This window comes from Rhagoletis pomonella, unplaced genomic scaffold, assembly GCF_013731165.1.
Source record: "Rhagoletis pomonella isolate Grant_MI unplaced genomic scaffold, Rhpom_1.0 Rhpom_scaffold_01011, whole genome shotgun sequence".
In the NCBI taxonomy this organism is placed as follows: Eukaryota; Metazoa; Arthropoda; class Insecta; order Diptera; family Tephritidae; genus Rhagoletis; species Rhagoletis pomonella.
The window spans coordinates 30,200-53,792 of NW_023459565.1; the positions used below are offsets into that span (position 1 = coordinate 30,200).

Sequence of the window (23,593 nt, forward strand, 5' to 3'; positions counted from 1 at the left end):
ACGTTTTTCGGTTGATTTAAATTTATTTCTATTTTTACCGCATAGCGGGGACGGCTCAAAGTTGCTTGAGTGTTGATTGTAGTAATTTTTATTATTTTCATAAGTTTTCCAATGCTTTCGTTCATTTTTATTTCCATAAAATCTACATACGCGCACGTAGTGAAAAATATTTCATTTTAATGATAATTTTCAAATCAAAATACTACTGACGGAAGCCGTCGTGCGCAGCAATTGTGTTTACTCTGAGGGATTCCACTCAGGGATGGAATTTAAAAATTTCAAAATGTGCCAAATCGTCTTCAAAAATAGTGCCGAAAACAAGATGAAAGTGCCACAAAGTTAAATTTTTTTAAGGCGTTTTAAGAACAATATATTTTTAGAAATACTATTTTTAAAATACACTGAAGTAATATAATAATTATTTATTTGCTAAATTATTACAGTAAATCACCTTTATGAAGGATTCCTTAGAGTGACCAGTTTCGCCTATTTTGTTCATTGGTTATTTTTCGAATGAATTTTATATAAAAGCATGTTCCCATTATCGTAATTTACGGCTCATTCGTAATTTATATAAATCATGCTGAAATAAAGTAATCTCGCCTGTCAATAAATTAAGAAGAAATGAGATAATTTATCATAAATCAAGAACCAAACGAAGAAAAAAGGTTGTTGTCATTTATTTTAGCTTCCACTGATGAGGAAATTAATGAAAAAAAAAAAACGCCCAGACGTATGCATCCATTTTAATTGAAATCAAGTACAAGCCACACACTCCTACGTACACCTGCTAATGAAGGGTATATAGAAATCATGAAAGCTAGTCTGAACGCACTTGTTTTATGTGAAGTAATTTGGCCGAAACAAAGTAATTTATGCTGTAATATGAACATGGTGTAAAAGTCTAATTCATAATTTAATAAACACAATATATGCACAAAAATCGTCATTTCAAAATTTGCAAAAAAATTATAAAAATTCAGTAGATCATGGTGTAATGAACTGAAGGTGGCGCATTCCCGAAACCGCTACTTTTTTTTTTGCCGACTTTGACGTTTATGGCAATACGTAAACAAACTTTTTGTTTAGAAACAAGTGCGAACGTATTGCAAACTTATTGTGTACTTTCAAGTGAAAAATCGAAGTAATTTGTGCGTTCTATAGTAAAAAACGTTTTATTTGTAATAAAAACCTTATACAAATGTCGTGTCGTGTGTTGAATTGCAGCAGCCGTAGGGGTAAAGCCCCCAAATGCAGTTTTTTTTTTTTTGTTTCCCCGCGAAGACGCCTTGACCAGAAATTGGGAAGAGTTCTGCCGGCAAAAGAAGCCATACAATTTAGAAGGAAGAGTGGTTATATATTTTTTGTTAACGTTCTGCTTAATTTGCTATATTCAAAGATGGCTTGAGAAATTGGTGAATCGTGAACAAAACGACTCGCCGACTAACTCGCCGTCGGATGAAAAGCACACTTCGCCGGCGGGCCGCAAAAACGACTCGCCTGACTTCATACCCACAAATTTTACTTTTTTATTAATAAGGCCAATAGAGTGAACTGTACCTTTATAAAAGAAAGTATAAAAATATAATATGAAGAATATTATGAATACTGAAAAAAAAGATGTAGGCGGCTTAATTTTCTGAGTACAAGTGTACATTGTGGATTCCATATTCTGTCATAATAAAAAATTGTCATAATAAAAACGGTTTACTTTCCAAATGAATGACTTTTATTTATACTTAGGTATATAATAATGTGGGCGTGGAACTTGTCCAACCCAGACCGAAGGTTCCTCAAAAAACTTGTGGGTTCGAAGACACGTATTCGTTTCGAGTTCACCCAAACGACTTCACCAGACCAACGTCGCAACGACTTCGATTCGACGAGAAAAAACGACGTCGGAACGACGTTGAATTTTGTATGGAAAAAACCACTTCGTTTCCAGTTCACCAAGCAACGACGTCATCTTCACCCTGTGGCAAATTGGGAACTTACTGCTGACCGCTTTACCGTCGTCATCTGTAATTCTGGGTAGAGCTTTAAGCTTAACATTTGTTTATGTAAAATAACGGTTAAAATGGTTTTAAGAGTGGCTAATTATATATTTTTTATCAGTTTAAAAACATTTCGGTTTATTTTACATAAAAAAAATGTTAAGGTTAAGATTTTACGACGGTTAAAAGCATAAACAGACGGCAGCGTTGATCCGGATCCACTCGGGAATTAACTGCAGTTGATCCGGATTAAGTCCGAGTTAGTCCGGACAACGCTTCCGTCTGTTAAAGCTTGTCTTGTGAATCCCTTAAATATGTATTCATTTTTACTATGGGAGTATATGTAAAGGGTCATTCAATTGAAAAGAGGAAAACGACATAAATTTAAATATGCCCTAATTATCTCTATTTCAGCAGTAACCTCTTTTTACATGACTACATTTCATTAACCTGTCAATTCATATTTTACAACACAAATTCATCGTTCGTGAAAATTAAGTGTTTTGGCTAAAATTCATCTTTAGAGTGCACAGTGGTAAAATAGAGCTCTTTCAGTGTCCCACCAGTCACATTCATTGAAATGATAGTTACATAAAACTAAGAAATCGTTCGGTGTTTCTGTTAAAGCAATTTTATACATTAGTTATCGTTCTAATTATCCGTCTTAAATTGGTTTATTGAAACTACCTTCTTTTTTTGTATCATGGTATATCTGGCAAATGAGCAGCGCGTGTATGTAGTTACCCAAAAAAAAAAAAACAACTTGACTTAGAAACTGGGAGAACTATAGATTTTGGATTTCTTATATGCAATTCATCTGGCAATCGAAAAACAAACTTTCAAATAAAGACGAAAAAAAAACAATTTGAACGCGTAAATACATTTATTTTAATTGTAATTTTTTACCTAAATTCAAAACAAACAAATTAAAAGTTTACAATTTTACGTGTACAATTACAATACCTGAGAATCAAAACAAGGAGAAAAAGTAATAGGTGACACGCTGAGTAATTGTTTCTAATGGCTCGATTACGGATAGCAAAGCAATCACGGTTCGGTTGGCAGCTGGCAACGCAACTGGAAAGAAAATTTGTATTATGAATGGCAACTATCGTTAGTTGCTGTATAGTTATCGATAATCGCAATTTGACAGTTAGACAACCAGCAAGTGGCTGTCTACAAGCTGTGCAAGTAAAATTAAATTATTAATATAAAGATTTTTAAAGGAAAAACAGCAATAAAGCTAAGTTCATCATAATTACACTATGCGACAGTCAAAATCGGGATGGGATGAAACCAACGGGAAATGTTATATCGGTCAAAAACAAGTTATACGTGTCCCGGCGTTTCGCTGGGTCACGTCTAGGAATCGAGATATATATATAACTATCATATAGGGGAAATTGTCACCTTTGGTGGTCTTTTTTTGACATAACTCGAGAACCACTCCGATTTTGCTCAAACAAATTAAAAAAAATTAAAAATTACAATTCCTTTAATCTGTTCATATAACGTTTTTCTATATAATCAACAGTTTTGCCGGTAAAAATAAATGTATGAAGAAAAAAATATTTTTGGCCTAAAATATTAATTTTTTTTAAAACTGTTGATTATATAGAAAAACGTTATATGAACAGATTAAAGGAATTTTTTTAAATTTGTTTGAGCAAAATCGGACTAGTGGTTCTCGAGTTATGTCAAAAAAATACCACCAAAGGTGACAATTTCCCCTATATGATAGTTATATATATATCTCGATTACTAGACGCGACCCAGCGAAACGCCGGGACACGTATAACTTCTTTTTTACCGATATAACTTTCCCCGGTAGTTTGAACCCTTCCCGATCACTGACCCCTACCATTTGTCTCACAGTGTTATTTGTTTAAAAGGAAGAGAAGTGCATGAACGCGGTCTCAATCAGGCGACTTTTAAAGGATGATTCCAATCCTCTAGAGCTACCGTGTGCACTGTAAGCAAAAGTTAATGCTTTCAAGGTTTCTCTTTTATTATCGTTTTGTGTTCATTTTAACAGCATATTGAGCACTTCCAAAAGAAGCTGTAGTATAATTGGTTGGTTAATAAACAGATGAACCACTTTGTTCAACTTCAATACCTCCCCTCATAAAAGCTTGCGCACCTCTTCGATTTTTCGCAGAAGGAAGCAGTGTTGCCAGAATTTTTGTATAGCGCATCCCCATATCGAGCTTCAGTTATCCCCAAAAAAACACCATTTTTTCTTCTAAATCCCCATTCAAATCCCCTTAAGTAAGAAATAAAGAAATATGTATTCTCATTTCTGTTACTTCGTTTTAATTACAGTTTTGAATACTTGTATATTACAAATTTTCACAGTTGTATATGTGTACATATATATGAGATCATTTGGTTATTTACGTATAGCGGTTTCTTATTTTTTATGATTTTTGGAGACTATTTAATAACATACCTTCGGCCCAAGGTTCTTATTCCCATTGCTGTCTGTAAGTTCGTCAATTTTTTTTGTGCGCTTGCCACTCTGTAAAATTCTTTTTACACTAAGGAAATCGGAAATATATGCAGTCCATTCGGTAAATGCCAATCACAGCGATCCTTTTACAATTTGGTGTAATGAAGTGAGAGAAAATTGTGTGTTCAGCGAAAGCCATTTAAATAGGCATTTTCCACGAATAATACTTTGACAAAGAAAATTTTTGTTTGAGAATTTTTTTAAGGGCAAGCAGTAAAATATATTTATTTTAATTTCAATATGAATATTTTAACCCAAACAAAAATCCCCATCAAATCCCCCATCCCCAAACGAAAAAATCATCCCCAAATGGTTTCAGAAATCCCCAAAATGGGGCGAAATCCCCACATCTGGCAACTCTGGAAGGAAGTGCCGCAGCAATGACTTCAATTTGGAAAACTTGGTTTGTCGTTAGTTTTAAGAGGTGCTTCAGTTGATAAAGGAAAAAACTTGCAAATATGTGTTCGCTTTTGTTTCGCCAAAAGGGCGTACTCAACGGGAACTCAAATTTCAAGTTATTGTTTTTTATTTTCACCATATTCTGTAAAAGCAAACTGCATTGCAAAATGTTAATATCGTTCAAATTATTAAAAAGTAAAATATTTGACAAACTTTTCAATTTTCGCTCCTAAATACGCTCCAAAAACCTTCCCAGCAACCACAAAAATTTAGTTCAAATTATTAAAAAGTAAAATATTAGACAAACTTTTGAATTTTCACTCCTAAATACGCTCCAAAAACCTTCCCAGCAACCACAAATATTTAGTTGCCTGTATACACACTTTGTAGCAACTGCAGTGTCAGTTGAAAGTTGCAAGTTGCCATCTGTAATATCGTTTTGGCAACTAGCAACGCAACTGAATTCAAAACTGAACCTTTCTTATGTATTGTCAATCAATATGCAAATCATTGTTCCACTAATACACTTAGGGCTGGTTTCTCCAACTCAACTTAACTTAGTTAAGCCAATTTTCTTGACTTAGTCAAGAATAAGCTGTGTAAAACGTAAACGTAGGCTGCATGTAGAGAGTACTCCCTAAGGGCCATGGAGTACTCCAAAATTAACCACAATTCATATATTTAAAAAATATGGTCCAATTAACATTGCGATGTCCTAGGGCAGGACCATATACTCCATCCCTGCATTACATCAGAGTAGCACAAAACTACTCCAACATATTACACGGTTCTGTTCTTCACTTCTCAGATGCTTTTTCGAAATTAATAAAAACCAAAAACAAAAATTGAAAATTATATGTTGCCTCTGACGGCATTCGAACCCGAATATGCTAAGAGCTAACAAATAACAGCGAGCATCTCTACACGTTCAGCTACAGCCAGACATGCAAATGTGCTTTCAAATGCTCCACTTCAATCACATTTCGTTAAAACACGAGCGGTGATCGGGTAACAATCAATAAGCTGGCGCAGAGACACGAGTTGGTCCGCTACAGCATAACAGAGGAACACTTTTGTAAGTACTCCAATATACCACAAATAGACTACATGGTCCAACGATTTTTGCAGGGTTATTGTTTCTGTTTCAGAAGTGTGAAATTGCCGGAATAGAAGAAAGCAATACAGAATTTAGGGCTGCTAACCCTGATTTAAAAAGTGTTGTCAGACGGAATATTTGTGAGTTTTGGGAAGAAGTAAGAATAATCAAAAATGTTATAAATGAGCAACTGTTTTCAAACAAATACAACATCGCTCAAGGAGTGTTGTTATCGATTGCACATCCTTCAGCCAATGTTGAAATGCTCTTCTCCGTACAAAAATTAATAAAAACAAAATGTCGAAATAGACTTCAAGTAGAAACATTTTCTCTTTAACAATAACTAGAGACTGTCTTAATTCTAGTGGACAATGTTGTCATAGAAAACATTGATAAAAAGTTCAGACACAGTTGGAACTACGAGTAATTATTTACTGGATTATTATTTTTTTGGAACTTAATGGCAACTTTTTATTACTTTAAATATATCTACATATGTATCCATTGTAAATCTTTATGTTTAAACACATACATTTATGTAATGTAAAAGTGAGTAAGGTTTTATGTTAATAAAATAAAGGTAATATTGTTTCTAAATTTTTAGCAATTATTTATTTGTACTTTATTAGGAACAAATAATCAAATTCAAATTTTATACAACAACTAAATACATATTAGAAAAACAATAGGAATCAAAATTTTCTACAATTTAATGATGAAAAGTACAATTTGAAATACATTTTCTAACGAATTTGGAAAATGCAATTATCAACACTGGTACACATGTGAAGAGTATTTCTGCTGATATATTTGCAGTGCTTTAATACATTCATATATGTAATACGCGAAGGGAATTTTTGTCCAGGCCATCTGTTCTGCACCTTTAATTCGACTTTCAAAAATGAGGTGTCAAATTAAAGGACTTAGGCTGTAGATGTGCAAAAAGGTTTTACTTTTTCGAGAAGAGTTGCAACCCCTAAAAAAATTAAATTCAAATTACACGGAAATTTGAAAAATTGCGAAATCCGCAAGTAACCTACCCGTAACGGCAGACCATAAAACCGAAAAAACGGACGTGCGTCGATTCATTCGGCGTCACCTTCGCAATAAGAGCATGCAAGAATGGCATAACTACAACCACCATCACTATACAGCAATTAATCGGGATCTTTTTAGTCCAAAGTGCCCAACAAACATCCCGAGAAGACAAATTGAAATCTTTTCCCGTATCCGCCTCGCACATACCCAGAGCACACACCAGTACCTCCTATCTGGTGAACCCGCACCAAGGTGTTCGCTTTGCCAAAATACATTAACACTGGCCCATATGTATGTTCGCCGATTGTACTGCCTTGGACGGTATTAGAAACCGCTACCTAAAGAAAAATTGGATAGAGCTTCTTAAGAATCCCACTAAAGACAACATAAAATCAATATCTTGCTTCATTAAAGGAATAAAAGCCCACATCTAACAGTCCAACCTACAACAGCACCATGAAATGTTAAATAAGTATAGATTTAAGTTATTTTATTTTATAGAGCCGATAGCCCTGGCAGCTAGTGCCCATTAATTATGTTAACCAATTAATTTATTTAATTTGTTAATAAATCATTATAATATTTTGTTTTGAAAAATTAAATTGAGCAAAAACAAAAAGCAAGGCCAACTAAAAGTAAAAGAAAATAAAAATAAGGGAGCACAAATCTCGATGTAAAGCAAAACTCTCTGGGAAGACAATGCCTGTGAATAATTCTACCATGGAGCGCCTGGTACTGGGAAATGAAAATATCGTTATCAAATAAAAACTCGCCGCGCGCATGTGGGTACATATTTAAAATATGGAGATAATCAGGCATGTTTTGTAATTCACTTCCGAGTGAATCTGGTCGAAATCGCTTTAGATTTATGGGTCGATTACGGATTGCAACCGAACTTCAGTTGGGTGGCCAATGGCTGAAATGGTATTACAGATGGCAACTGGCAACTGAGTTGCTATATTGGCAACTGCATTTTTGTGTTTGTCGCAGAAGTTTTGATTGAGATAATTTATTTCTTTTTTCAACTGTTTCTTCAGCTCATTTACACTCATTTACACCAGCAACTAAGGTTCGGGATCCGTACGATAAGTCGAAAATAAAAATGTCGAAAGAGAAATGTCGAAATTTAAAAATTTTTTAAATCTCGAAATAATCAGCCTCATTGCGTAAGTCGTAAATTAGGCTGAATTGTACGACTCGACAACATTAGCATTGTCTACTGTCGTGCTGAAATAAGTAAACGACGAAAATTGTCGAAAACTATGCAGTGCTGCCAAGTTCTTCCGTTTTAATACACTAGTCGAGTGGAAATTTTAGGCAATGACGCTAAATTTTCGATACGATTCTACTCTCGAAAAACGACTTGCATTCGGCACGACTCTCGCAATGAGGCTGAATATTTAACCGAAACGCAAAATGTCGAAAACGTATGCTTTCGAAATGAATGCGTAAATTGTCGAAAAAAAGTCGAAAAAGTTGAATGTGTGAAAAAAATAAAAATTAAAAGTGTTCTGAGTAGATTTTCAAATGTTCTAGAGTTCCTTAGATGGAAAAAGAAAGTTCTGCAAAATTACGCTGAAAAATTTGTTTTTAACGTGTTATTTTATTTAACGTGTTATTTAAATAGATTTTAACTTTTTGAAAAGATGGCAACTCTCTAAAAATATTTCTACAATAAAGCATTCTCGTTTGATACCCACATTAAAATATTTCGTTTAAACTTTTTAAAAGGATTGATTTTAACTTTTTGAACAGACAGCCACCGTCTTAAAGTATATTTAGTTATCAATTAATTGACTTTTACTTTTTTATCAGGCGGCAACCCTATTACAAAATACTTCCGAAATGTATAGTTTCCGAACCGCTTTCGCTTGCTAATATTTTGTTAAACTTGTTAATTAATTGATTTTTACTTTTGAAAGAGGTGGCAACTCTCCAAAAAATATTTTATATGTTAGTATATTATATCTATATTCCAAATTTAATTGAAATATATCCAGACGTTTTAGCGTGAACGAGCAACAAACATACTCACTCACAAACTTTCACATTTATTATATTAGTACATAGGATTAGTGGAATTTAACTTAAATAAATCAACCTGTTGAAATAATTTTACACATCATTCATTACATTATTTCGATATTTATTTTCGACATTTTTCTTTTCGACAATTTTTTTCTCAACATTCTTGATTTTCTAGGGTCTGGTACGATACGTCGAAATTTAAATTGTCGAAACTAAAAACACCGAAAAAAAATTTCGAAAAAAAATTGTTAGAATAGAATAGAACTATTAGCAAAAAACCAACAATACCAACAACCACATGATCAAGTGAATTGCAGCGGAATAGCTGCGCTTGATTGTGTTGGCATAACAAGAATGAAAATAGTGGAAAAAAGCTAACGATAATTTACAAGGCGTACTTAGCACGGTGCATAGGCAACTGGCTGAGTCAGTATTTTTTCAAATTATTGTTGCTTTTCCACAATAAAAATTTTCATTTAAAACGGCTTCGAGCTCAATATAAACTGTTGAGTTTAAACGAAATATTTTAATGTGAGTATTAAACGAGAATGCTTTATTGTAGAAATATTTTTAGAGAGTTGCCATCTTTTCAAAAAGTTAAAATCAATTTAAATAACACGTTAAAAAATTTTTTTCTGCGTAGATTTGCAGAACTTTCTTTTTCCATCTTAGGAACTCTAGAACATTTGAAAATCTACTCAGAATACTTTTAATTTGGGTCTGGTACGATACGTCGAAATTTAAATTGTCGAAACTAAAAAAACCGAAAAAAAGATGTCGAAAAAAAATTGTTAGAAAATCAATAATGTCGAGAAAAAAATTGTCGAAAGGAAAAATGTCGAAAACAAAAAATGTCGAAAATAAAAATGTCGAAAAAAAAAATATCGAAATAATGTAATGAATGATGTGTAAAATTCGCGCGAATTTTACACATCATTCATTACATTATTTCAAAAGGTTGATTTATTTAAGTTAAATTCCACTAATCCTATGTACTAATATAATAAATGTAAAAGTTTGTGAGTGAGTATGTTTGTTGCTCGTTCACGCTAAAACGTCTAGATATATTTCAATTAAATTTGGAATATAGGTATAATATACTAACATATAAAATATTTTTTGGAGTTGCCACCTCTTTCAAAAAAAAACGCGATTAATTAACAAGTTTAACAAAATATTAGCAAGCGAAAGCGGTTCAGAAAATATATATTTCGGAAGTATTTTGTAATAGGGTTGCCGCCTGTTAAAAAAGTAAAAGTCAATTAATTGATAACTAAATATACTTTAAGACGGTTGCTATCTGTTTAAAAAGTTTAAATCAATTCTTTGAAAAAGTTTAAACGAAATATTTTAATGTGGGTATCAAACGAGAATGCTTTATTGTAGAAATATTTTTAGAGAGTTGCCATCTTTTCAAAAAGTTAAAATCAATTTAAATAACACGTAAAAAAATTTTTTTCTGCGTAATTTTGCAGAACTTTCTTTTTCCATCTTAGGAACTCTAGAACATTTGAAAATCTACTCAGAACACTTTTAATTTTAATTTTTTTCACACATTCAACTTTTTCGACTTTTTTTCGACAATTTACGCGTTTTGCATTTCTTTCGACCTTATTCATTTCGAAAGCATACGATTTCGACATTTTGCGTTCCGGTTAAACATTATTTCGAGATTTAAAAAAATTTTAAATTTCGACATTTCTCTTTCGACATTTTTATTTTCGACTTATCGTACGGATCCCTTTTAATTTTTATTTTTTTCACACATTCAACTTTTTCGACTTTTTTTCGACAATTTACGCGTTTTGCATTTTTTTTCGACCTTATTCATTTCGAAAGCATACGATTTCGACATTTTGCGTTTCGGTTAAACATTATTTCTCTTTCGACATTTTTATTTTCGACTTATCGTACGGATCCCGATTTTCTAACTATTTAGTTTCGACAATTTAAATTTCGACATATCGTACCAGACCCGTTACACATCATTCATTACATTATTTCGACATTTTTTTTTCGGCATTTTTATTTTCCGACATTTTTAATTTCGACAATTTTTTTCTCGACATTCTTGATTTTCTAACTTTTTTTTCGACGTTTTTTTCGGTGTTTTTAGTTTCGACAATTTAAATTTCGACATATCGTACCAGACCCTGCTGGTTCTTCAAAATTTTATTACCTTCAACTTCATAGAACTTAACTATAGTTGCCATTAATAATATACATTTTCATTTCAGTGCCGTTGCCCATCGGCAACCCAAAGTCGGTTGAGTTTTCATCCATAATCGACCCATCAAATTGGTATGGGTTTAAATTCACTCGGATTTGAATTGCAGAACCTGCCTGAATATCTTTATTAATATGTGTATAATATGGATTGAATGATGAAAGCTGCTATCATTCGATGGTTATTATGCAGAGTGTAGTTGTAGGCAGCGTCTTTCTTACCTGCTTTATGGTCCTCGTCGTGCAATTTTTTTTTTGGGCTTCACTAAAATCTAATTACTTTCTCAGTCACCATTTATGGTGTTTTAAAGATTTTCCTTCGCTAGGAAGTAGGCGTCAAACGACTGCGCCCACTTTGCAAAAAAAATCATGCAGCCGAGCCAGTGTGCCCCCCCCCCCCCGCTTTTAGTTCTACATAAGTTGATGTGCTGTAATTGTCCCACATTGTTCCTGCTTTCAATCGCCGTAGCCAATAAAATATAAATATAGATCTTTTCGTATTATTTTGGGTTTATTATATCTATTCAGTGTAAAAAGGAAATTTTGCATCATAAACTATGCAAAAAAAAATCTTAAATAATATGCACAGAACATTATCTTGTTTTGAATTGTGTTAACTGAATAAGCATGCATTGTGCTCAAGACTTTAGTTAGCAGGTGATTTTACTTTTATTATTATTATTATTATAATTAAAAAAATACGAAAAAGCGTTGGAAAGAGTACGGAAGGTGTATCAAGTATTCAGCGTATATACTAATAATAATAGAACAGTATTTTGACTTGCGAACAAATACAAATATTACGAAAAATCACTGATATGCGACAATGTGTAACAAATATCAACGTTTTTATATAAAACAAAACTGATACCAATATATTATACAATACCAATATAAAATAATCACCTAGGTCCTTCAAAGAATTAAAAAAATAAAGATTTCGAAGTGCCTTGGAAACGTAAATCATAAAGGTGTTGTAATTTTCTCAACTTCCGGCCAAATTCAGTACGAAATCTATATTATTTAGCCAACACATGTCATTTCTATATAAATGTTGAATTATAAACAGGGCCGAAGAAAATAAGCAAGAAATGCTTAGATAAGCACTAAAACATTGGTAAATGTTTGACTCAGTGAGAGGGCAGGACCAGGATGAATGCATTTGCATAAAAATTTATTAAAACAAAAATGTTTTGGGTAGGTGTCGGGGACAATTGATAACCATCAGTTAGTTGTAAGTCATGCAGAGTCCCTACGGCTTGTAGCGCTGTGGCTTTGCTGCCGCTTAAACTCTGTAAGAGTTTTTGGGGGCATGCGTCAAGCGGGAGTGTTGAGCACCGGTTATTTATTCAAATTATAAAATTGGGTAGGCGCTGTGGCCAATGGTAGCTCTTGTACCACCTCTGTATGCCGAAAGCCATCCAGAGCCCCGTGAGACAACTCCGGAAGAGTTGTGATGCATCAAGCGGGTGTGTTGAGCATGATTTGGGGTGCCAGCAATTAACTACTTTAGTAGGTTTTGCTCTGCGGCAGTTGAGAAGTGCATAAAAAATGCATACCCAATGAAGAACGAGCGAATTATTTTTAAACAAGTGCGTGTGTTTATTCGTTGCACTTGGTTTTGGGCGGGAGTGCAATACAAGTGCGTGTGTGTGTTCGCTGTTCTTTCTTTATGCGGGAAATGCATAAGTCGCTTAAACAGTAAATATGCTCGCGAAACAAAAAAACTTAAGTTCAGTTGAATGTTTTGTTTTTTTATTCAGTTTATTTAAAGGATTGAAATATTACAATGGACAATCAAGTGTTTCTTGATATTCGCAAATCTGCGCTGGTCGATTAAATTTTTTTAAATATTCATTATTTTCCATTAGAGATAAATTATTTTTAATCTCTTCAATAACTCCAATGCCTTCCCGTAGAGACAAACCGTAGGTTTTAAATTTTTGTATCCAAGCAGAAATGGCATTTAAGTTACGAGCCAAATTTTCTTAAGTAGTAAGAAGTTATTTAGAAGTTTGCTACGCTCTCTACTATGGTTTGCTGAAGTTTTTTTGCGAAGAGTACAAGGTACCCATGATAAAAACATCGTAAGGTAAAACCGTTCTCTCAATTCGTCGGCCATGATTTTTTTTTTGAAGTTTGCCAACATTTTAAAATCATATAAAATTGAGAGTAACAGAAACGAATTGTTCAAAGTTGTTGTTGTTTGAGATTGAAAATGAGAATGCGTGTGTGAGTTTGTGTGTAAAATTTTAAAATTAAATTGCTTGCAAACGTCAAGAATTTGAAAAATTCCTCTACCTTCCTATTTTTTTATTATGAAGGTGCCCATGGTGGAAAGATTTTTACACATGTCAGAAAATAAAGAGAGAAAGCTGTTTTCTTACCTCACCTGTTAATTGCGACATGCAAGGCACTCTTGTTTTCAACAGAATATATGCCCATCATGCCCATCATTTCGTAAGGAAAAAGTGAGACAGCAGGCTGTAAAATCTCAGATATCAAAACTCCTTGGACACAACTTTTCACACACACGAAATAATAGAAATTTATTTCTTGAACGTTTTCTTAAAAGGCTCGTACATTGAAATAATCAAAATAAGCAAGAATGTTGAAATCAAGCTTAGAAACCCTGAATAAACAAAAAAAGCATTACCAAGCAAAAGCTTAAACTTTTCGGCCCCGGTTATAAATATGGTCAATATTTTTAAGTTTGTATAATATGTATGTATGTATATTAAGAAGATTTTGTAATTATTCTGTGATTTATATCCTTGATTTCGGTCTTATTCAAACACATTATAATTCAATTGCCAAACTCTGCACATTCGCTGATTTCCTTGTTAATACTAGTATAACTTCACCGCAATATATTCTCGCATTAACTTCATACTTATTTAACTATTACTTCGTTTAAATATGCTTTATTGTTTATTATTCTTTGAAAAATTATGCGAAGCCCAATTCAAAGATGTTTTCCACGAATTGACTAAAGCCTCACTGAATTTTGAACGAAAGTGTTCCCGAGCTTTCTCTTCAGTGTAGTCAAGAACCTTAAAAGGGAAAGTGATTTAGCCAAAATGAAAAATATTCAACTTTGTGTACATACCAATGTTTCCTTTAAGTAGTTTAAGTCTTTTTCCGAGGACAATTCTGGCAGACCGGTTGATATCATCATAGAAAAAAGAGACAGTATAAGGCAGCCATGCTTGCGTAACACTAAAAATGCCTGGAATATAGAAGCGAACAAATCAACATATGTATGTACATGAGATTTAAAAAATTTGTAAATACATATGTTGTAAGTAGTTGTATTTAATTTTTTCCTTGCCTTTTCACACATGTTTTGAAAATATATAAATTCCTCCGAATCACGGTCATTACGTCCCTTGCTGATGACATACACAAAGTCGTGGGTTAATACAAAAGGAACGCGCTCTCGGCGTACCCCAAATTTCTCTTTGAAATGTCCTAGAATATGACCGAAGTCGATGTGAAAAAGCTATACGGCCAAAAAGTAACATATTTTAGCATTAATCTAATGTGTATATTTTTTTACACTTCACCTGTCCATTACGTTTGACCATGATATTGTCTGAATGCCGGTCGGCCACTCCCAGAACATAGGTGGCAACACAATATCCAGCGCAGCTTAGAGTAAATTCATTAATCGCTTTGTTCATTTCCTCGTCGGTGCGATTGTACTCCTTCAGCCAACTAAATAAAGAACCTTTTTTAAATGGCGACGTTGCTGAAAACATGCCTTTCTCCTTTTGAATATTTGCGATTGTTTCAGCGTTTAGCACAACCTCGATCATTCCTAGGCGACGTTCCATACTAATACAGTTGTAAATATTCATACGAAAGTCCATACTAAATGACAAAAAATAATATGTTAAAGTTTTCGAAGTGAATTAAATGTTAGGGTGACCAAATGAGTAGAAGAAAAAGTCAAGGCACTCGCAAGAAAGCCCCCCTCCAAGTAAAGACACACAATCGCATTTTTGTGGTTCCTGGTTACTAAAAAAGGTCGAAAATTTGAGATTTTTCAAGTGTTTATTATGCATTCGGCTTTCGTTTAACACGATTACACAGTGCTTTTAGCTTCTTTTGTTACGGGTGGGACAAGACCAATAATGCTTAATAATAGCTCAATCAATATAGATAAATTTAATATATAACACAATTTTATTAAAAGCAGATGAGTTCTACTATATATTTCTCTTACCAAACACTTGAATTATGAATCGCAAATTATATGACAGTACTTTCAACACGACCTACTTTAAACTCACTCAAAAAATTTACTTAGAACTTGATTTCAAAAAGTAAAAAAGGTAATAATGCATATAAAGTTTTAATTTGTTATTTTTTGGTTGATTCAAGTTTCTTGTCTTGTCTTGTCCACACGTTTGTTAGTTTTATAAAGAAAATAATTTTTGCACTGAGGTTCAGTTTTCCATATGGTAAAAAGGGCATACACTATTGTGTAAAACTGAGATTGTTAAAGTTACCATTTTGTGTTAATTTTTTATAAAAAGATGGTTCATGCTTTAATCAAAACAATATAAGTCAATCAAACTTTCAATTTTTATAGAGATCTTAGAAAAAATTTTAACTTCTTAATCTGAAATTTTAGGAAACATTTGGGTATGCAGTTTTATAGCAAGTTAAATTTTGGTATAAAAAAAGTGCGGCTAAGAAATCTCGTTTATTTAAAAATTTATTTTTTTTGTTCTTTTTTTTTGCTGACGACATTTTGCACTTTTTTCCAAATAAGCATAAATTTTTTATGGTAGAAAATGCTCAAGACCGTTTGCAAAGAACTTAAAAAAAATCAACGCCAGTTTTTATAAATTGCACTTATGTATGAAAATAACCGCAAAGCCGTCAGCAAAAAAAAGTTAAAAATTAGCGCGATTTTTCAGCCACTTAAAACTTGCACTTTATTATACTAAAATTTAACAGGCTATAAAACTGAATATCCATGCCCTATCTCAATGTGAATGTAATGTTTTTGAACCATTTTCTGAGATAGGGCGTTCTTCAACCAAATTTTGAGTCATTATCTGGGATGGACGTTTTCGAACCGGCTGCCGAGATAGGTCGATCTTCCATTCAGCCTATATTTTAAGAGTCCTTGAAGATATTTTGCAACAATTTCTCCGTGAATCTTATACAAGAGTCGATGAAAATTCATTTTTGCAAATCGTTTGTAAAACTTATGGGATTCTTGTAAGACAAGTTCTTCATCTAATGATTTGTTTTCTTACTTTTTGGCGGCTAGACACTTATTTTAAAAAATTTTTAATTAATTTCATGCAGTTCTAACGTCGTGAATACTAAACACAAGCTCGAAAGGCTGGTTTTACTAATGAAAGAAAATGCCAATCCCCAAAATCAAAGATCTGTTTATAGTTTTAAAATATTTTAAATAGATTTGGATCACAAAATTTCTTAAATATATTGTATGTCAAAATATATTCGAAAGACTACACTTAAACTCTCTTAACCGTTTTCTGCTTCTGGCCAGTTTTCTAAGCTCTCATCCTCCGGCGAACCGTTGAAACAGAACTCCGTTGTACTAATTTTTACCACGTTTTTATAAACTCGCTTTCTTTTTTATTTCATTTTAATTTGCACAAATTTACATATCGTCGTTTAAAGTACAAAACCGCGTATCAACAAAATTCAAAACCGCGTATCAAGATAATGGAAAACCGCGTAAGTAAGGTTGCATAAATTATTTTCTAGAGAGTAAAAACATTTATATTTCTAAATGGTTCTCTTTTTATAAAGCAATCGCATTTCTGGCTAGTATATTTCAGGACGAATGGATAAGAATTGAGCCAGGAGCTTGTGTGGGCAAGCCCAATTTTTGGCAGCAAATGTCACGTCACGCGGTCTTGCAGAATGACTATACGCAGCTTTGTACATTAAACGACGATATGTACATATGTATAAGTACACTATTTAGTTTGCTCGATTTGTAAACAAAGCTTCTCAGCGGTGAAAAATATTCTATTGTGAACAACCTAAACGAGCGAAATTCACAATAGAGCTATTCTTCATCGCATGAGCGCCATAATGCCCTGGAAAATCGTTCGATCAACACTTTCGGCCACAGTCGAAGATCGAATGCAACTCATAATAGGGGCCTTTAATTATTGTTTACGTATGGTCAGTAAGTAATTCGCTTTTCTACTCACCCCTCATTCTTCCACAATTGGTCCATGACTCGCAGCATCTGCAGTGTTAACATATCCTGTCGCAGATCATCTCCATTTTTGAAAATTATATAGATATCATTGCAACTTTGATCAGCATTCTTCAGTACAATCCATAGCGGCCTCATTTTTGAATCCATAACTTTGCATTTGTCCGGTTGGATTCCCTTGCAACGAAAACTCGGATTTAATGGATTTTGTATTCCTTGAAAAATATTACTGTTGCTTTGTCTAGAAAAAAAATCTTGCATTTCTTTGCGACCCTTCTCTTTGCTTCCCTTCTTTGCGATCAAAGAACCGGCTTTAAGAGCATCGAGAACTTTAAGCTGATTACATAGATGCGGCACATGGGGTTTGCAGCCTTTTAAATATCCCTCGAGTAAGAGACCAAAGCGTGTTTGCATCGAAAGTGTTTGCATTTCAGAACGCAGGTGCCAGAAAAAGTAGTGGCCGATACGCTGGTTTCGCAAGGCACGTTCTAGTAGAAAAGTTACCAAGTCACAATCTAGATAAGATTCGTGCTTTATAGCCTGTACTAGTTGCAAAAGATATAAGAGCAATTCCTCATCTCTGCGAAATAAAAGAGCAACTTTTGTTCACAAATCACTTTAAGATTTTTTCTTTTTTATATCCACCTCAGAAAATGCAGACAGTGTATAGCAAAACTTCGCACAGCTGGATCTGGATATGCATAGTCAAGCAGTTCAAGCGATCTTTCCACTGAAATTGTAGGCCATTGTTGTAATAACTTCCAAGTCTCTGCGACCTCGTCACGCTCATTCCAGTTAACACAATGCAGCAGAGTTGATAGCTCCTCAGGAGCTTCAGCTAAAATTTCATATCTGCAAAGATAATAGGTACCGTTATGTTTCTGTATAATTAAAAATATGAATTTTACCTCCTAGACCATATTGCATTGCGATCTTGATCATGCATTTCATAGACTTTATCAATGCGCAGGTACTGTGATAACATAGCGCTAATCGGTTTGGTGTTTTCTTCTAATTTGTCGCGAGTTAATTGCTCACTAGGATCAAGCTCTCCTGCGTATTTTAGCACTGCCTCCATTGATGGAAACTGTATATTTTCTAAGCCGTTACTGTAAAATAATATAAAACAACAAATTATTAATTGCAGCACGAAATTTTTTTTAATTACAGCCTAACCTGTGAAATGTAAGCTTCACTATAGCACATCCATCTTTGCGCGGATTTGGTTCGATTGTACCTAGTGGATGGAAAATTTCGTCCGACCGTATGTCATCAGCATAAGTCCATGTGTAAAGTGCTTGACAGCCAGTACGCATTTGATTCTTGTAGTCAAATATGGTTGTATTCACCCACGCCAAAGGATTGTTATTCACATATGTGTTGGCTTCTTTGTATACATTATCGCGATTTATATTAGAAGACTTCTTGGAGCGCGATGCTTTCGTTACTTCGTAAATAGCCATACATAGTCGTGCCATGCGCGGTAAATTTTGCACTTGTATGTCGAATGAGATGTCTTTCTCGAATGTGAACGAACGATTATTGCTAATTGCATTTTCTATGGATTGTTGAGCACATAAACGGCGCTCACCATGGAAGAGACCAACATGTACTCCCACTTTTATAGCACGCGAGAGGTCGCAGTTTACATTCTCGATTTGATGTAAACGCAATCTAAAAGGTGTCACTAAGTCCCATGACGACGTGATATTTAGGTTCTGAGTAGGTATTTTAGCGTTATGTAGTGACGCTGGTATACTTTCCGGTCTACGTGATCTAGAGAAGCTCAAATCGTTCTTGTAACTAACATACGATTGTAGTGTGTGAATGGGCTTTAGAACAACATTCGGCACGTCAGATCCGGAAAGACTTTCCTTTAGAAATACATAAGATTAATGTTTATATGTATATGGTGATTTCGATTGCAAATCTATTAATTGTTTACCTGAATATATATGAATTGTATAAGAGGGTATTCGCCAAATAAAAATTCGTCTCGACCACGTACTTTTAATATATAGTCGGATGGTCGATCCCCAACCCTTATTTGAGAACGCTGCATCTTCATAAGTGCTGACTCAATCACTGTGGTAGAGGTGTCGCTCTCACTAACGGGAATTGTATAGGAACCTTCGTCGTTTTCCAATTTCACAACAATCAGAAAACTTGTACCACCCAGCCGCTTTCGAATCAATTCTGGCATAACATGGGTATTTGCAATGCGCATCGGATGTTCATAAAGCAGTTTTTCTGCCCATGTGAAACGGGAACGCACTTGCTCCATTTTGTCACAGAGGTGTGCAAGTTTGCGCCGAAAGTCATCAACCTCAGGACTACGTTGCGAACTATACTCTTCAAAAGATTTCCCAATCATGTTACTCACCAGTTTGGAGAGCTCATAATCACTGGAAATAGATGATGTTTCAGTACGTTCACCCAAACGTAGCAGGCAAAAAAAGGGCTGTATTTCAGATAGACGCTTAGTTTCATCTGTGAAACAATCAACGTTGGCAAAATTAGAAATGCCACTAACTTCATAGTCGCAGGGATCCTTGATTAAATGACATAACGGAAAATTTTTAGCTTCTCTTACGACTTCCTAAAACGAAAAATTACAAAATGTTATATTGGAAAACATACATACTTACATACATATAAAGTAAATTAGAAATCTATGAATTCGATGTTGCATGCCACAGGCCTCATGCATAAAAAGGGAACTTAGCTTCAGACTAATTTTTTGTACTGATAAAGTTAGTTTAACCTTAAGAATTTCTGCTGAGAGTCGAGTAGGGGCTTAGTCTCACTTTTTATGCATGATTTTGGAAATAATATGTCTACAATATTAGACTCAATTTGACAGAACACTCAAACAAATCGCATCGTCAGCGATCCTGATTGAGGCATTCGATTGCGAAAAAAATATCGTGTTACTACTATTAAATTCCACCATGGTTTTAAAATTGTTTGGATAAGCTTCGCGGCGGTTAAGGTTGGTTAAAAAATGATGCTTGTAATATGTATTCCTACAATTGTATGTACGGCATGCAATTTTGCACACTCAGCTACAGCTGTAAACATTTGTATGTTCAAATGTTCAGTTTTAATAGAATTGCTAAAAATTCGCGTTTCTAATTAATACGATGATCTTAAATCTAAATCTGAACAAACTTACAAGACATTTAATTAATATTAGATACGTGGAATTTATTATACAAAAATGTTAACGCGAATGTCGTATACCGTTTTGTATTTAGCCTGCAAATTTAACTGAAATATGTATATGCATACATATGTCCTTATACAAATCGATTCAACCGATTTGATGTATTAGAAATCTACTTACCGCTTTAATTTCTCGGATTGTGCAGTTAATAGGCACGACCATTAGAATAAGAACGCCATTTGGCATAAGGCAACTGACTTCGGCGAGTTCAGGCACCTCATACCTCCAGAAGTCGATGGAGTCGGTGGGACATGCTAGAGGAGCCATCTTTGATGTAAATGTTGTTTGAAGATTGTTTTGTTCTGAACTCTAAATAAAATTTGAATTTGTTATATTTTTTGATTACGATGATCCTGCATAGCAACGTATCATTCCAAAGATGATATCCTGCACACTTTCAACAATCTGTGTGGTAAGCACGGGGTAATCATTAGCAACCGCTCAAATCACTTCACTGATCCGGATGGTGTTAAGAAATAAATTAAAAAATAAAGTACATAGGAATCAAATTTTTCTTTACACATACATACATACATACTTACAGATAAGTGCATATTTTATCGGGCAATTGGCTTTTATTTCGGCGTTAAACATTAAAAGTAGATATTCTTAATAAAAATTCGTTAATCATTAAATATTTTTATTGTGTTGTCTATCTCTATTTACTGATCTCTGAAAATAGCGTGGTTCAAAAAAATTTGGCATATATTTCTGCTGTTGCATATACATATACTAATTTTCACGTCGTATGCCTCAAAACGAACATCGTTTTATTTACAAGTCGCACCAATCGCAGCTACGGTTGCCGTTCCATGTAGCCCTCATGCAGCTACAACATCGCTACCTACACCAACTTGACAAATAGTTTGGTTTTTTAGGAAACTGGAATATTACGTCTCCTTAATATTGTTTATTACTATAAGATGAATTTTTGAATATAGAATATTTTCTATTTTTAATAAGTTTCTAGCAAATTAACGAAGAACACAATTTAGCCTAATAGCTTTTATAATAGAAGTGTCAAACTATCGATGGCACTATCGATAGTAGCGATAGTTTTATTTTATGCCCCTATCGATGAGTAGCGATAGTTATTCTCAAAAAAAAACCATCGATAGTACTAGTCGACTATCGATCAGTTTTTTAAGTTTTAAGGTAACTTAACCTGTTTATATGGCATCAAACGCGGTAACGAATTAACTCATGTCAGCGTAGGTCGCTTGAAATGCAACACAAGAAATAAGTCGATCGAACACAATTTCAAACAGAGTTCATCCCGATGCAACCCTGTTAATACATGTGTCAATTCTTGAAACTGATGAACATTGAAAATTAATAATTTAAGACTCAAAATACCATGTAAAAATTATCTTAGCTATTAATTTTATAACTGGGGCATGGAAATCTATGCAAATACATGTTTTTTTGGACTTAGGTGAAGCGAAATAGTAAAGTAGATGAAGTATCATGAAATTATCTTAAAAGTGGCATTAAAATTTTTTGCATATTTTAGTCATGAATGCATATTATTGCATATTTCGGATTTTTTTGAATTTTTTTAGTACATATTTTGTATTATATTGGCTCTTGACAGAAAACTTAACATAACATAAAAGTGTCGGTTTTTCATGTTTCCGGGCCATTCTGTAAACCATTAGCAGGCAATTTTTAGTAACAATTTTATTCCAGACAAAATTTTGGAGAAAAATCAAAGATTTAAAAAAATGTTTTACAAAATGAATATACTCCAAGCGAACTGGTCGCTTTTAAGCATGCTCCATTTATTTTTTTGGACGTAGAAAGTTTATTTTCTATGTATAAAGCTGATGCCAGATAAAACTTTGTAGCTTTGCGTGACATTTATAACTTTGCCAGCAAAGCGCCAGACGCAAAAGGTATGCCACAATGAACGCCAAGAAATCAATTTTTTACTCGTCAAAATTGCTGTGGATTTTAGATATTTTGCTTTAAAATTATCAGCAATGTAATTGAGTTTTATGTTTCAGCATGAATACTCGAATTTGGACGAAACAAAATAAATATTAAACCGGCTGATTGTCAAAGCGCGCAAAAAGATGGGAGTTGGCCATCTTTTCGCTTCGCGCTGCAGCTTCAATGATATATGTGGCATGCTTTGTGCATTTTCATACAATTCATCTTAGCTGTCAAAGCGAATCTGTCACGTAAAGCGAAGCAAACGTTTTATGTGGCATCAGCTTAAGAGCTTTTTACGACCGCACCAGGAAAATTTTGTGTTTGAGAATATGAAAAAATATTTCATTGTGGGTGCTAATGAGTAGCTAACTAAAGATTCAGCTAAATTATGTGTGTAAATTATTAAGACTGAATTTTTCTATATATATGCATCCGAGTATTGAAATGCAGGTATTTGCAAAAACCAAAAATGAATAAAATATTTTTTGTACCTAACTTTTATCTTTAAAAACTTCAATAAACGTATGAATCCACTGAAGGGTTACACTTGTTAAATACGCCTTGGCTTAGCGTAAATGGAATTTCAAGAACTAAATGGTTTTCACAGAGTTGCACGGAACAACCGTGTTGACAAATTCCGTGTTTATATGGACTCTTAAAGCCTGCTATACAGTTCAATGCGAGCGTGATCGTGAGCTTTTCAATTTAACCAATAGGGCCCTGTCACACGGTCAGTATTTATTAACGTGATCCAAGTATCGCGATATTTATGGACGGTGTGGCATGCAGTATTGATGGATCGTGATCTAAACATTTTGAAATCTGGATCGCGGATCGCAATACCTTCAATAAATATTGAACGTGTAGCACTTTCATACTGTGGCGAATACTGCGGCAACACAAAGCGAACAACGAGAAATAGGCA

General features: G+C 33.9%; 2 protein-coding genes across 5 annotated transcripts in view; one reads left to right on the plus strand and one right to left on the minus strand.

The window, feature by feature from the left end:
- Positions 1-18,767, plus strand: part of LOC118751808 (protein hairless-like) — a 43,690-nt gene extending 24,923 nt beyond the window's left edge. The window contains exon 5 of the mRNA XM_036486623.1: positions 18,678-18,767. Coding sequence (XP_036342516.1) covers positions 18,678-18,682 — 5 coding nt within the window. The 3' untranslated portion in view covers positions 18,683-18,767. The remainder of the gene's footprint in view (positions 1-18,677) is intronic.
- LOC118751811 (phosphatidylinositol 4,5-bisphosphate 3-kinase catalytic subunit delta isoform-like) lies at positions 14,199-21,785 on the minus strand. Of its 4 annotated transcripts, XM_036486627.1 has the most exons (12): positions 21,461-21,785; positions 21,276-21,405; positions 20,854-21,182; positions 19,453-20,106; positions 18,684-19,381; positions 18,416-18,616; positions 18,153-18,359; positions 17,500-18,087; positions 14,857-15,163; positions 14,622-14,792; positions 14,400-14,519; positions 14,199-14,343 (listed from the first exon to the last, which is right to left on the minus strand). In XM_036486627.1, the coding sequence occupies exons 3-12, from the start codon at positions 20,998-21,000 to the stop codon at positions 14,215-14,217; spliced, it is 3,222 nt and encodes a 1,073-aa protein (XP_036342520.1). In that variant the 5' UTR covers positions 21,001-21,182; positions 21,276-21,405; positions 21,461-21,785; the 3' UTR covers positions 14,199-14,214. The 4 variants fall into 4 exon arrangements, with proteins under 4 accessions (XP_036342520.1, XP_036342517.1, XP_036342519.1 ...); XM_036486624.1 differs by having other exon boundaries at positions 20,854-21,187; positions 21,276-21,785; XM_036486626.1 differs by having other exon boundaries at positions 21,272-21,785.
- Positions 21,786-23,593: the final 1,808 nt, after the last annotated feature.